Below are 16,591 nucleotides of genomic sequence, written 5' to 3'. Positions count from 1 at the left end.
TACAAAAGCATCATACAATTTCTTTTTTTTTTTTTTATACCAGAAATAGCTCCTTGAACTTCAGATTCAATTTTACACTGGCTGAAACACTTTCAGATCACCCACCTCTATTACTAATTAAGTCATCTGGTAACAAAAGCTAGCTATTTCTTAGGGAGCCATCCGGGGATTTGAGGAAATATATTTTACAGGTGCTTTAGTACTTATTGTATCTGTGCGTGTCTTCTCTGTTAGTTTTCCTGTGATCCCATGAATGATAATGATAGGAGGGATACATGACAGTGAGATGAGTGATAAGGATACTCAATGGTCTTAGATATGTACATATATTGAAGACAATGTGGACAGAAGGTAACATCCAGGAGATAGAATGGTGATAGAAACCCAGAATGTGTGAGCGAAAAGGAACGTGAGTATGATGGAAGGTGAGGGGAGAATGAAGGTTGTGTATTGGGCACAATTGGTCCCAATTTTCTGTTGATCTTCCTGTTTCTACAGGTACCATTCATTCTGAGTGTATGGCACTTCTTTATACAGCTATTATCCTCCATACATATTACATGTCAATATATATCACAATCTTCTCACTTGCACACTACATCTGACTCTTCTAATATGCAGTTTTTTTTTCGGTTCTTTAATGTTCTGTCATTCATGCACATGACATTTCACATCAAGTGAAACATGCTTGCTTCATTTCTTTCTAGCCTCTAAAAATTCTCTATATACAAAGTCCATGTCCCACTACCATGTAACATTGCACTTGATACACATATATCATGCAATCTGTACTTAACCCTGAGGGAGAAGCCTTTTGCTTCCAGTAGCGGTAGTAGCTCCCTGAACTATTTTCCAGCCTTTCTTACTTTAGTAACTGTTCTCTGAACACTGCTACTTAGACCCATACTTCTAGGGAACCTTCCTAGCATTCAGCAGTATCTGTTTTCCATATATATATATATGTTTGTGTGTGTGTAAAATAGATACTGTCTTGATATCACGTGATAGTTGCCAATGAGCATCACCTTATTACAAGCCGTGTCCCCATTTCTAGTCTTCTGTGAAAAAAATTACTTAGCTTGGAAGCAGGTAGGGCATCCATCTGTGGAAAATTTGCTTCTACAAACTCCATTTGACAAAGTGGATAATAAAACAATGATGATGATTATATAAATATATATATATATATGTGTGTGTGTAAATATATGTTTGTGGATATTTGTATACCTATACATATATTTAAACAGATTTATTTGTTTTTAGCAAAGAAACTGTCTTTAACATATTCTAGAGTTCATGTATGTTTGTGTTTGTATCTCTGTCTTCATTCCATGGTCTGCTTTCATACATTACATTATCAATTAAAAGAATTATTATTTGTAACTGTATGTATGAGATTTCAAGTGGATTATTACAAAACTAAAATATTACTGCCTTTCTGTGTTTGTGTTGTCAATCACTACTCCAACTTAGATACCTTTGATATTTGCTTTCTTGCTACATTATTACTTAATCTGAATTTTCAATCCATTGGACTGGGTATTATGATATTATAAATGTCATTCAGTAGGTGTGTATAAATCTGTTTCTGAATAAATCATTGGTCAAAACAAACCATTGATGTAGACCTAGTTTCTTTCTCCAGTTTTGTTAGGTGTATGTTCCGTGCCATAAGAATCATGTCTCTTTATGTATATAGAGGAAGGAGTGACAAAGAGGGATCATAAAGATATTTACAGGTAAAATTGAAACACAATATGAATGGATGTAAACGGGTTCAAACACTTCATTAATTTTGATCAGATGTCATTGCAATTACAACACACTTTGTACCAGTATAACTGCTGTATAAAATTTTTTGAATAAGTTATGTATTTTGAAAAAAAAAAGCAAATTTTAACTAATTATTGAACTTTACCAGTTAAAAGTGATCTTTTTACTTTACTAGCAAATGTATGGAGTTATTGCTGTCAACCATCAGTGCAAAAGGATATAAATGGCATAATGCACAATGTTATAACATTTATTATTGAATGTTTCCATTTAAATACTTTCATTAAATTCATGAGGTGGAGTTAGAATGAAATAGTGGCACATAAAAAGCACCATCCAACCGTGGCCGTTTGCCAGCCCCGTCTGACACAGGTGCCGGTGGCACGTAAAAAGCACCCACTACACTCACGGAGTGGTTGGCGTTAGGAAGGGCATCCAGCTGTAGAAACATTGCCAGATCAGACTGGGCCTGGTGCAGCCTTCTGGCTTCCCAGACCCCAGTTGAACCGTCCAACCTATGCTAGCATGGAAAGCGGACGCTAAATGATGATGATGATGATGATGACGATTTTAATGAACACAATTCAGATTGTATTTATAATCCTTTCTACTGTAGACACAAAGCCTAAAATTGTGAGGAAGGAGCAGTCAGTTATATTGATCACAGTGTTCAAATGGTACTTATGTTATTGACCCCCCCCAAAAGGATGAAAGGCAAAGTTGACATTAGTAGCATTTGAATTCAGAACATAAAGACAGATGAAATGCTGCTCAGCATCTCATCTAGCATGATAATAATTCTGCCAGCTCGCAGCCTTAAATGTGTTTATAATAACCACAAAATGGTTTCATGAATTAGTCATCACCACCAGCTTGCTGATGTAAGGGAAGTCCATCTCTGTTCATGATTTGCATTTGTGGAACTTTTGTGTAACATTACGCATACCTCTATTCCTGGAGAACTGTAAGCTATCCATTGATAGCTGTGAGTTATCTATTGATTATTTTTTTCTCATTGTGACAAATCTATTCGCATGTAATTCACATGCCCTAGTATATAAATCTTTCTCCAGTTTCTTACATAAAAAGACAGGTTATTACAGTTGGTATTTTCTTGACTCTGTGTTTTCAACAGTCTCTCAATAATTTTTCCAATGCATGAATCCATCTTAGCACTTACTGTTTCAATACTGTTCAGCATATTCAGTAACACGCAGCTTAAAACCAGTTTCATTATATCCTTTAGTGTTCATGGTTTAGCTTCTAATCACTTTTGTCTTTAACCCTTTTGATACCAACCTGGCTGAAACCAGTTCTGGCTTTGTAGTACAAATGTCCTGTTTTCATAAGTTTTGAATTAAAATCTTCCACGAAACCTTAGTCACAATTTATGTTCCTAACACTAGCTTAATGATAACCAAGTTATTTTACTTAATTCTTTGTTATATTTAAAATAATTGAAAGAAACACAGAGCATCTCAAAATAAATACAGTAACGAAAGGGTTAAGAATTATTTCCAACACTTCTACCAATGAATTTCTGCTGGTACAGGGAAAACTTTAGACAGATATGAGCAACGTAACATGACTATCATCACAGAAACTTTTGTTTTAGCAAACACAGATTCTTCATATGTGGTCATGTTTGATTTCATGTGTAATATCTCCTGTGTTTATTTACAATGCTGATATTTATATAGACTGCACAGTGACATCTACTCAATCATTGCTGGTGGGTGGGTGTATGTGAGTATATATTAATGCACACTGGATTCCAAATCCAGAGCAAAGTTAAGTAAATAAGCTGCAGGCTGTTTTTTCATATCCATTATTTGAATAAAAAAACTACCAGTTACCTATTAGTATATGACTATATATGTGTTATCCCTATCATAGAAACATGTTATAGTGGTTTAAATTCTTCATTACAAATCAGTTAACTTGGGTAATAGATAAAATAAACTTAAGTAATTCTGTTTAGAATATTGACACATACTTTAAAAGATAGGTAAGATTTAGTTGCCATGTTTTATGTGCACTCCTTATTTTTAGGTTTAAAATCTAGAAAATATGTCTATTGTACACAAATAAATATAATAATTTGATTCACAAACTTAAATATCTGTTCTTGATAAAATGTTTTATTTTATTGCTTTGTTTGTAAAATGCAGCTTCCATTGAGATGAATTTAAATAGCTAAATGTAACAAACTGAATATACAAATAACACATTCTTATAATAAACCACATTTGATACTAACAATAAAACCATACTCTGATTGCTCTAGAAACAAATTAAGTCAGTAATTTGAAGACTTGACTTGCAGCATAAAATTCTACTAAAGGCTAGTAGTTTTATATTAGCATGAGTTTAAGTGTGTGTGTGTGTGTGTGTGTGCGTGCATGCTTGCATGGGTGCATATGTGCATACATTTACTTATGTGATTACATAGATCTTGTTGCTGACTGAAAAAGACCAGAGAAGTAGATAAGGGAAAAAGATTTGACTTCATTCAACAGTGTTGTGTTTCTGAAACCTTGTACTTTCAATGAAGTTATGTTGAAAAACCTAATAAAGAGAAACTGAATATAACCTTGTTTCTCTCTGACAATTTTGCTCCGTGTTAAGTTAGAAATACTGCTATATGTTTTTTGTGCTTTTGTGTAGGATTATGATTTTTGTCTTTCAATGAAAGTTTAGCATGAAGTTAAGTTTTAAATATGATCTACAGTGATTTGACTTAACACCTTTTGCATGTCTTGTTGGAAAACTGATGGAAGACAATCTTGCCTATTATAATAGTGTGTATCCATTTTATTTAAGCTCTGTATATGTTTTTAGTGACCTTCCATGTTCTATATACTTTTACAAAATATTTTTGTTAATGACACAAAATGTTCTCTCACATGAAAAAATATCTTTTTCCATGGTTCTTTTGGTTAAATTACAAAATGTTTCTGTAATTTTTGAAGCAGAATATAAGATTTTAAAAGAATTATAATTTGTATTTTTATAAAAATCACAAATGACATGCTCATAATTTCAAAAGATAATATCTAAGACAATTAAGAAGATAATATATATATATATATGGCAAGAGGCTAATATATTCATTGGGGGTTTCAAGGATGAGATTTGTGAGATTGATGCCATTAATGTTATGCTTGAAATGTTCCAAGCTGATAGCTGTAAGAAAAATGTTCAAAAATTCTAGAAGGCCACTTTTCATAATTTTTTGTATGTATCCAAATGGATATTATTAATCCATAGTAGATGTAAAGCAGAATTAGGAATGGAAAGAAATCAATAGGTGGCTGGACATGTGATGTAACAGCTGGTGCAAAATGTTTTGATTTATTAGTAAAACATTTCTGCCCTTAAGAGTAGGTAAATATTAGCTTTGAATTTAATCCATCATTCAGTATAAATTTAAATAAAATAGATACTTCCAAAAAGTTACATATTCTACAATATCTTCAATATGAAGTTACATAAGATTAGAACACTTAATATTAGTTACTAACTTATCAAGGTAAGCAGAGTTATGCCCCCTAGATTGTTCCTCTCTGAAAAATAAATTCATCACATATAAACATGACCTCACACAATATTTTAACAGAGAACGTTTTTAAAAACTGTCTTTGCACATCAGCTTATTAAAAATCACAGCAAAATAATTAGCTTGTAACTTTTTCAGCTTGTATAGGACAAAAGGAGAACTCATTGCAATTTTCAACAAAATTTTGACATTGCAGCACGCTTGGCATGAATCAACCTCTCTGAAAGAAGTGTAGTTAAGGTTCTGTGCTACAGAACAGTTAAAACTAAAACATTAATAAATGTACTTCTACTACTATTGTTTTATTGAAACCAGAGGATTGATCTATCAGTTGTACAACTGTATTATAAATAAGGATATGGTGATGAATCTCCAATGTATCGTTTATCTTTTACTTTTTACTTGTTTTGGTCACTGGGCTGTCGCCATACTGAGGCACTGTCTTGAATGGTTTAATCAAACAAACACTAATACAAAGGCACACACATACATACATACATACGTACGTATGTGGCTGTGTGGTAAGAAGCTTGCTTCCCAGCCACATGATTCTGGGTTCAGTCCCATTATGTGGTACCGTGGGTTAGTGTTTTCTACCATTTTTATATTTCTTGCTTGCTTTTGTCCTTTAAAATATTGTTTTTGTTGTTGTGGAATCTCTTGTGGAGCATTTTTTTAGATTCTGTGCCCTTTCAGTTATATCTATCAATACAATTCTATCATGGTGTGAAGCAGTTCGTTCTGTTTTTAATACAAGTAGATCAAACTTGTTCAAGATCATAATATTTATCATTGGAACTGAACGTATAGCATAAGACTATATGAAAGCCTTGTGCGTGGATGGGTTCAGTCCCATTATGTGGTACCGTGGGTTAGTGTTTTCTACAATGAAAGCCTTGTGTGTGGATTTGGTTGATGGAAATTGAAAGAAGCCCTTCACACACACATGCGCATGTGTGTGTGTATCTATCTGTTTGTCTATGTGTTTTTGTGTAAGTGCTTGTCCTGCGCCACCACTTGCCAACCAGTGTTGGTTTATTTATGTCTCCATAACTTAGCAATTTAACAAAACTCACTGACTGAATAAGTGCCAGGCTTCCAAAAAAATATGTACTGAGCTGATTTGTTTGACTAAACCTGTCATGAAATTGCTCCAGTATGGTCACAATTCAATGACTGAAACAGGTGAAAGGTAATATATAGAGATATTAGAAGACACTTGCTCAAGATATACAGTGAGACTGAGCTCAGAACCACGAAGTTCCAAAGTTAGCTTCTTAACCACACAGTCATGCCTGTACCTATATAATATCATTTTATATAATCCTTTTGGGAGGTTTTCAAACTAGCTTCTATTTGTTCTCTTTGTATTACTTCTCTTTGCAAGTACATTGTTAAACTACATTACTAGTGTTCAGTGGTCGACTCATCCGGATTTTTATTAAGGACTTGTTGCACATAGCAGGTACCCTCTGTTTCCAGGATTAGCATGGAAAAATGAAATATGCGAAAATTTGTGAGCATGTGTTTGTGTGTACACAGACACAGTCATATACTCTGCTCCATGTTCTGTTTCTATTATTTTTCAGCACATTGACAATGTTATGAATGGCTATGGCGACCAAATTATGCAAGCTGTTGTTTTTATCTTGGAAGGTGAACATTGTGTTGATATCAAGGAACAGGTATGTTTATGGTAATTTTATTTATAAAACACAGAATGTAAAACTTGTTGACTTTATTTAACATGATAGATCTGCTTAGGTACTGTGCGTAGGTAGATTTCTAAGGTGCCCTTGTCAGTGACACGTAAAAGACACCCATTACACTCTTGGAGTGGTTGGCATTAGGAAGAGCATCCAGTTGCAGAAACCAAGCCTGGTACAGCTCTCTGCCTTACTAGTTCCAGTCAAACCATCTAAGCCATGCCAGCATGGAAAGTAGACACTAAATGATGATGATATTTGAGACTAATGTAATGAAAGAGCTTCTTCATGATCACTCAATCTGCTAGAAATAGCAGTCTAATTTGTATTTACTTTCTTCATCTCCAACTTTTATAAATCTTCTTTGGCTTTCTGTTTCAATGACATATAGCATCATCTTTGTAACTTGAGTGAATGAAGAAGCTTGTGTATAGTCACTTGATTGGCTAGAAATAATAGCTGTAGTCAAGTTTTGTGTCTGTTTCTAACTAGGTAGTAATAATAATAATAATGATAATGAACTTATTGTATACAGTGCTGAGGTGCACTACAACTGATCAGAAAATGTAGCTATAAGTATCTATGCCTAGGGAAGCAACAATAATCTTTAATCACTCACTGACTGTTTTCACTATTCCAATTTGTTGTAGCTTGTTTTCTGATTATTACATTAAGCCATTATGCAACATTTGGTGATTCGATTGTTGAGGTCCATATGATTCTATTTATTCATAAAATTACATATTTTTGTCTCCATAGGCTCTGTGTATATTAGGTCATATTGCTGATGGAAAGACTGCTAAGGATTTCATCGTGGGGAATGAAGATGTTCTTCGAAAATTAATAAATTATATGGTAAGTCTTATTGATCTGTTTTTTTTTTGTTTTTTTTTATAGCTGAACAAAACTTTAAGTACAATAATATTTTGCATTTTGTAGTACTCAAGCAATTGTATTAAATTAATTTCCTCAGGCATGAATGGATGTGTGGTTAAGAAGTTTGCTTGCCAACTATGTGGCTTCAGGTTCAGTGTCACTACATGGCACCTTGAACAAGTATCTTCTACTATAGTTCTGGGCTGATGAAAGCCTTGTGAGTGTATTTAGTAGACAGATACTATAAGAAGACTGTTGATCATATATATAAATATGTGTTTTTTTCGTTTACATTTCATTCACTCTATGCTTTCATACAGATGTAAAATAAGAAATTTCTTAGTTGAAAAACAGGTAAGAGTTAGCATCAGGAAATGCATCTGGCTGTCATATAATGCCTCAGTAACATATTTATCTCACCCATGCAGACATGGAAAAACCAATGCAAAAGCAAATATATATTTAGAGCTAATGCTTATCACCACTTAAACATGGCTGTTCCATAGGGACTGACGTTACTGCTATTTATTGCTTAATATATTCTCTTTTACTTGTTCCTGTCATTTGACTGCGGCCATGCTGGAGCACCGCTTTTAGTCGAGCAAATCGAGCCTGGGACTTATTCTTTGTAAGCCTAGTACTTATTCGATCAGTCTCTTTTGCCAAACTGCTAAGGGACGGGGGACATAAACACACCAGCATCGGTTGTCAAACAATTCTAGGGGGACAAACACAGACACACACATATATATATACATATATATGACGGGCTTCTTTCAGTTTCTGTCTACCAAATCTACTCACAAGGCTTTGGTCGGCCCGAGGTTATAGTAGAAGACACTTGCTCAAGATGCCATCTAGTGGGACTGAACCCGGAACCATGTGGTTGGTAAGCAAGCTACTTACCACACAGCCACTCCTGTGCCTATATTTAACTTTGCTCTAAAATAAGGTTTGGGTTATAACCTGATAGACAACAAGTCTCATGCTGCTTTAGTACAATCAAATGCTTTCTAGTTATATTTATATGTCTTTCTTTTGATATCTGGAATTAATTCTAATTTTGTTTACATTCTTTTCTTCATCAGGTACACAATAATGAAAAAGTCCAACTAGCTGCAGTCTATTGCATCTGTAACCTGGTGTGGAATGATGATGAGGGTATGATGCTTTTAAATGATATTTTTTGTGAACTTTACAAAAATGTCACATTGTTTTTGATAAATAAAATGCACTTGATTGGAATTAATTCTTTACAAGAGACTGGCAGAACCATTAGAATTTTTGTCAAAATGTCATGTGGCGTTTGTTCATGTGGTATTTATGTTCTGCATTAAAATCCTTTCAAGGTTAACTTCACTTTCCTCTGTCCAGCTATTGACAAAATTATGGACTAGTCAAACAGTGAAGTTGATTTAATTGGCCAAACCTCTTACTCAAAAACTGCTAGCCTTGTACTTAAATTAGAAGCAGTTATGAATTGTTTTTGAACAGGGTATTGGCAAAATCATTAGACCAATGGACAAAGTACCTTGTAGTAATTCTCTGGCATTTACATACTGAGTTCAAATTCCTGTCATCCCCCTGGGGTTGACAAAATAAAGTACTAGTTTAAGTACTGGGGTTGATTTGATTGATTTAACCTCTCTTCCTCCTAATTTGGGGTTTTGTGTCTATGTTAGTAGCAATCATGATTATTATTGTTTTTTTTACTTAGTTGTTTATTAAATTAAAAAAATAAATTTTTGTATTGTTTTTCCTTCATCAAAAAATTACAATTAGGTATTTCCACTACAAGAGTAAATATTTTTAAAAATTATTCTATTCCATTTTTATATTTCTTGCTTGCTTTTGTCCTTTAAAATATTGTTTTGGTTGTTGTGGAATCTCTTGTGGAGCATTTTTTTAGATTCTGTGCCCTTTCAGTTATATCTATCAATACAATTCTATCATGGTGTGAAGCAGTTCATTCTGTTCTTAACACAAGTAGATCAAACTTGTTCAAGATCATAATATTTATCATTGGAACTGAACGTATAGCATAAAAAAACTGAGAGATCTATATCTGTTTGGTCAGTGAGCCTTTGAATTTTGTTTTAATCACATATTGTAGTTGATAGTATTGATTTGATTATCACGTTCCTTCCTGCTCATTGGTGCGCTTTGAATTTTTGAAATTTACTTAAGATTTTGGCATAGATATTTCAAAATTATACGTCATTTCTGTCACTTTTCACTATTTGTTCTAAATTAAGGCCGATACTAGTTTCCAGAAGCTCTGACTGGACAATTTAATGATTTACTTCAAAATAAAGTGTTTTTCATGGTATCTGTAGTTTTCTTTTGGTGTTTGCGATCTTTGTTAAATTATAATTATACTTAGAAATTATATTTACATTAAAGTTGGTATTATTCTATCTCTCCTGGTCCTTTTCAAACAAATTATTCACTTACTCTTTGCTTCAGGGTCGGCAGAAAGACAAGCACGGCTGCGAGATTTAGGTGTTCAGAAATCTCTTCAACAACTGTCCACAACAACTACAGGGGATCTGCAACAAAGGTCTGTCATGTTTGATTTCTTATGACATTAATCTATTTATCACATCTAGTTCACATCTCACTTCTTAGTGTTAATAGCTATTAGTTTGATATTAGGAAATCAGAAATATATTGAGTTCTCATGTTACAGTAATATTTAGAATTTGGTTGGAGAACTGGTGTTTACAATATAATATGGCCATAAAAAGCCATGCCAGCATAGAACATGGATATTTGATGATGTTGGCTGGCTGTACTGATTATTAATTTTAGATACAGAGTTGAATTCTGTAAAAAGAAAAAAAAAGAAAAGCACATTCTAGACACATCTTTTAATTTTGGCATCCGTGCTAGCAGGGTGCAGAGAGCACCATGTGAATGTGATCGTTGACAGAGCGGATAACCGGCTTCCGTGCCAGTGGGACATAAAAGGCACCATTCGAGTGTGATCATTACCAGCGTCGCCTTACTGGCACTTGTGCCCGTGCTAGTAGGGTGCCAGGAGCACCATCCAAGCATGATCGTTGCCAGAGCAGCCAACTGGCTTCTGTGCTGGTGACACGTAAAAAGGGCACCATTCGAGCGTGATCGTTACCAACGTTGCCTTGCTGGCACCTGTACCGGTGGCATGTGTAAAAAGATTCCAGTGAGGTCATTGCCAATACCGCCTGACTGGCCCCCATGCCAGTGGCACGTAAAAAGCACCCACTACACTCTCGGAGTGGTTGGCGTTAGGAAGGGCATCCAGCTGTAGAAACTCTGCCAGATCAAGATTGGAGCCTGGTGCAGCCATCTGGTTCACCAGCCCTCAGTCAAAATCGTCCAACCCATGCTAGCATGGAAAGCGGACGTTAAACGATGATGATGATGATGAATTTTTTAAATGTAGATTTGAAAAGGTATTTAAATGGTAGCCTTAACAAAACTAACTGAGTTTAACTAAAATGAATAACTATTTTTGAAATTCTCTAGACATGTGATTTTTCTCTCTCTGTTTCAGGGTGAAGCTAGCTCTTCAGCAATTTTCCTGACAATATCTGAAACTATTTGCTGTGGATCCCGAGCAGAGACTGTAGCAGGATATCCCAACAACTATTGGCAGAGAGCAGAATGCTTTCTCAAACAACATCGCTGCTATTTCTTGTCCAGTTATTGTAGGCAAGACATGATGAAGTTTGTTTCTCACCTTGACTAGCTGGAGATTTTGGAATACAAGTGCAAATAATATTGCATTTTCTGTTGTATTGCTAATCACCGGAATGATTTTGTGTGTGTGTAAGATTTTGCTACAACATATGCACTCTATTAACATAATCAAGTGGTTAACAGCAAACGTTGGGTTACTGTACATTGCAGACTTTTAAATACGTTGGTAATGTGAGTGTGTGACAAGGTACATTTTCTTGATGTGCCTTCTAAAACGAGATTTATATGATTTAAAGTTTTGCTCTTTATTAGATAAAAGTGTCTGTGTATATACATGTATGTGTCCATGTGAAATTTTGTGTGTGTTCTTAAAAATAAATTCAGTATACACACAGAAACACATCAGTATGCATGACATTAGTTTTTATTTTTTTTAAACAATTTCCTTTGATTTCATCATTAAAATTTCCCTATTATCTGACTGGATACTTGGAATGTCAGTGATTTGTAACCCAAGTAAAATAAACTGTCATATTGTCATATCGAACAAGTCCTTTGATTATTTTTTTTTATTCAATCTCTAGTTTCATTTTCAGGAACTTCACTTTTAACTGCTCATCTGCATAAATGTCAAAGATATTTTAAAGATTATTTTTAACCCTTTAGCATTTAAACTGGCCATATCTGGTCCAAATTATTCTGTCTTGTGTCCAAACAGGCCAGATCTGGCTTCTCACATCTACCCTACAATTTAATTCTAAAAATATGCAACCACCTCATCAAAATCTTGAAGATACAAAGTAATTCATAATTAATTCAAAACAATGTGAATAAATAAACATTACATTTGACAGAGTAATCTGAATGGTAATGGTTAACAAGTATATATTGTTAGGATGGAAAAACTAGCAGTAACATGTTGTCTTGGTTGGTAAGCAGGTGAATTATTACTTTTGTTGGTATTTAGGATTCAATCAAAATGTTGAACATAAGGAGAGTGTCTATATCTGCAATATGGTAGATAATGGTAAATCAAAGAAGGCTTAAGAGTTTGAGATGAAGAAAGTATGTACAGTATCCATTGTGGACAAAGAAGACAGGTTAAGTTTAAGTTGGTGATTAGAAGTTATTGCCTGCTAAGAGGACAACTCTATGAATTGTGTTTGATTAAAAAATGTCATGAGATGGCAAGAAATAATGGAGTGGCTAGTGAGGGAATCAAAGTGAACTTATAATTTAATAGTTTAATCATATATTATAAAGTTAGGCCTTACAAATGATACAGAATAAAAGTACTTTGAAATATGGTGTGCAAACTTCTTAAAGGGAAGTCATACATTTGACTATCACAATAGTGTTGGTATTTTGGCAGTTAAGAAGTTTTTTTAAACAACATTAATTCACATGCTGCTGATTACTAATTAAAACAAATATTAAAACTGAATAAAGATGGTTTTGAAATTATTTTGCTCTTGTTAATATTATGTTTTTGCATTCAATTTTTCGAGTTGAAATCGGGTGATTTCTACCAATGAGGTATTGAAAATCTTGTGGAACTTTGGGAAGAAATTGTGAACAACAAGGGTGAATACATTATTGATTAATTAGTTGTTATTTTTTATTAAACCTATTAAAAAATTTAAATTTAAAAAAACGACAGGAACTTAGTTGCCAACCCATTAACACTATAGAGGATATGAAATGGTTACAAACAAAAATCACAAAACAGAGTAGCAGTTGTGACTTGTTGGGAAACCACTTGTGTTTTTGTATGATATTTTTCTAATAATTATATAGTTTTCTTATTATTAAAATAGTAAGAATTTTGAAAAAATACATTTACAATGCTAAGTATGTACAAAATAATTTTGAAAGTTACCTAAAGCAATCTTCCTTGTAGATCACCTGCCAAAGGAGCACCGGCTTTCACAGCCCTTTACAGAGTGTACATGAATTCATATTTTAATTTGTATCAGGCTGATATAGTGGTTATCTTTCTAAATTATCTGGTTGAATTATAATGATTTAATGAATTATACAGTTCTATATTTAAGAGATGAGGAATTGTTTACATTATTTATATTTGACGGATATTTGTCCTCATCTTGTTTGTTGTTAACACAACGTTTTGGCTGATATGCTCTCCAGCCTTCATGAGGTGTCTTGGGAAAATTTTGAACCTGGGTTCTCATTCCTAAGGTATAATAATAATAATAACAACAACATCAAAAAATATCTTAGGAATGAGAACCCAGGTTCAAAATTCCCCCCAAGACACCTGATGAAGGCTGGAGGGTATATAAGCCAAAACGTGTTAACAACAAACGAGATGAGGACAAATATCCGTCAAATATAAATAATGTAAATAATGTTAGCGAATAATATTTTCAAATTGATTTTTTTTCACAAATCTGTGTAGTTTCCTTAACCCTTTAGCATTTAGGCCAACTATATTCAGCCAAAATATCCTACCTATTTTATGTTCAAGTTAACCCAATCCAGCCTTTCACACCTACCCTACAATGTCATTCTAAAAATAAATAAGAGACATCAGATGTGTGCAAGAGAGAATACTGTAGTGGTTTGGTCATGTGATACATATGGATGCGGAGAGCTACATAAAGAAGCGCCTGTGGAAAGGGTAGACTAGGAAGATGTGGAACAGAGTGGCGAAAAAGTATCTTCAGATGCTGGGCTTCACTGAGGAAATGATGAGGGACCAGGAGTTATGGCAATTTTCTGTACTTGATAAGACACATCAAGCTAAGTAAAATTACTGGCCTCCACACATACAGGCTTGTTCTTTGAAGTACCAGTGCTGCATAAATGTACCTGTGCTGGTGGCATGTAAAAAGCACCCAGCACACTCTTCGATATAAGTCTAGACAATTGTTTATTTACTCACTGATGTAGTTTACATAGTTTCATATATAATAAATACATTGAAGAATATAAAAGAAAAACAGATTTGATGTAGTTAAGAAGTTTGTTTTGCAGTTATGTAGTTTTGGCTTCAATCTGATGGTTTGGCACCTTATCCTATGGCTTCAGCTAAATCACTATGTTATGAGTGGAATTTGGTAAATGAATACTGTGGGAGCCTGCTGTATACATAGACACATGAACATGTGTGTGTGTGTGTATGGTTAATTAGTTTGCTTCCTATCCATATAGTTTCAGGTTCAGTTCCACTGGGTAAGTGTCTTCTACTATAGTCGTGGGCCAACCAAAGCCTTGTTAGTGGATTTTGTGAAGGGAAACTATAAGAAGCTCATTGTGTGTATATCTTGGTGACAGGAATAGTATCTGGCCATAGAAAATCTGCTTGAACAAATTTTGTCTCACCCATGCAAGCAAGGAAAAGTGGACATTAAATTATGGTGATGTGTATATATATACGAGTGTGTTTGTGTGTCTCCTTGTTCTCATATCACATGATAGCTGTAAGCAAGTATCACCATCATACAAGCATTTCAAATTTCCAATCTTTCATAAAAACATGTTCAGCCATGGGGAAATATTACTTTCCTTGAAAACAGGTGAGGTTTGGTGACAGGAAGGGCTGTAGAAAGTCTGTCCAATCCAAACAAGCATAGAAAAGTGGATGTTAAAATGGGATGATACACACACACACACATTACTTTTGTTTTCTTTAACTTGTTTCAATCATTAGGCTATGACCATGCTGGGCCTCCACACACACAGGCTTGTTCTTTCAAGTACCAGTGCCACCTGTGTCAGTGCTATATAAATGTACCTATGCTGGTGGCATGTAAAAAGCACCCAGCACACTCTGTTAAGTAGTTGGCAATAGGAAGGGTATCCAGCCATAGAAATCACGCCACAACAGACAGTTGGAGTCTGGACAGCTCCCAGCCAGCCAGCCAGCTCCTTGTCAAACTATCCATACTATATTTAAAAGATGAAGATTTATGTACATTATTTACATTATTTATATTTGATGGATATTTGTCCGCATCTTGTTTGTTGTTAACACAACGTTTTGGCTGCCCTCCAGCCTTCATCAGGTGTCTTGGGGAGATTTTGAACCTTGGTTCTCATTCCTTAGGTATTTTAATAATAATGATAATAATAACAACAACATCAAAAAATACCTTAGGAATGAGAACCCAGGTTCAAAATTTCCCCAAGACACCTGATGAAGGCTGGAGGGTATATCAGCCAAAATTTTTATTTGAATGAACTGACCCCAGTACTTTTTTTAAGCATGGTACTTGTTCTATCAATTTCTTTTGGCAAACCACTAAGCTATGGGGTATTAAACACACCAACACCAGTTGTCAAATGGTGGTATGGGACAAATACAAAAATGCACACACACACACACACACATCATGGGTTTCTTTTAGTTTAAATTTCCCAAATCTGCTCCCAAGGCTTTAGTAGAAGATACCTACCCAAGGTACCACGTAGTAGGAGTGAACCTGGAACCATATGGTTGTGAAGCAAACTTCTTACCACACAGCCACACCAAGTTGATAGTTTGTACTTTTACCTCTAATTCAATATTGAATTACATTACATTGTTTTAGTTTAAAACAAAAATTCAAAGCATTTATGTATACCCGACAACGCTTCATACAAACTATACTAATATATCAGCAGTAGCATTACTTTTATGTCTACTTTCCATGCTGACATGTGTTGGATGGGGCATTTCTCCTCTTCTAGATAATTGAAGGAACCATATCTCACTTATAAATTTTAATTTTGGTTTGGTTTCTACTGCTAGCTGCCTTTCTTAAGGTCAACTACTTTACAGAGTGCATTGAGTATATTTTTTCATGGCACCAGCACTAGGGAGGTGGCTGTGACTTTGATGAGACTAAAGAGTCCTCTCAACCCTACACTTTGCAGAATGCACCAGGTACATTTTATCAAGGTACTAGTCGCAGAGAGGATAAAGATGAGAGAGCTGAAAAGCCTATGTAATGTGTGTGTGTGTGTGTGTGTGTGTGCATGCATGCCTATG

The 16,591-nt window shown here is 34.5% G+C and overlaps 1 protein-coding gene across 7 annotated transcripts in view; it reads left to right on the top strand.

Moving 5' to 3' along the window:
• The window catches only part of LOC115229345 (armadillo repeat-containing protein 8), a 79,767-nt gene extending 67,619 nt beyond the window's left edge, over positions 1-12,148 (top strand). For all 7 annotated transcript variants that reach the window (XM_036512397.1, XM_036512390.1, XM_036512375.1 and 4 more), the window contains 5 exons: positions 6,922-7,017; positions 7,798-7,893; positions 9,003-9,075; positions 10,381-10,474; positions 11,453-12,148. In XM_036512397.1, coding sequence (XP_036368290.1) covers positions 6,922-7,017; positions 7,798-7,893; positions 9,003-9,075; positions 10,381-10,474; positions 11,453-11,483 — 390 coding nt within the window. In that variant the 3' untranslated portion in view covers positions 11,484-12,148. The remainder of the gene's footprint in view (positions 1-6,921; positions 7,018-7,797; positions 7,894-9,002; positions 9,076-10,380; positions 10,475-11,452) is intronic.
• The last annotated feature ends 4,443 nt before the right edge of the window (positions 12,149-16,591 follow it).

This window comes from Octopus sinensis, linkage group LG2, assembly GCF_006345805.1.
Source record: "Octopus sinensis linkage group LG2, ASM634580v1, whole genome shotgun sequence".
Classification (NCBI taxonomy): Eukaryota; Metazoa; Mollusca; class Cephalopoda; order Octopoda; family Octopodidae; genus Octopus; species Octopus sinensis.
This window is presented reverse-complemented; position numbering and strand designations above follow the sequence as displayed.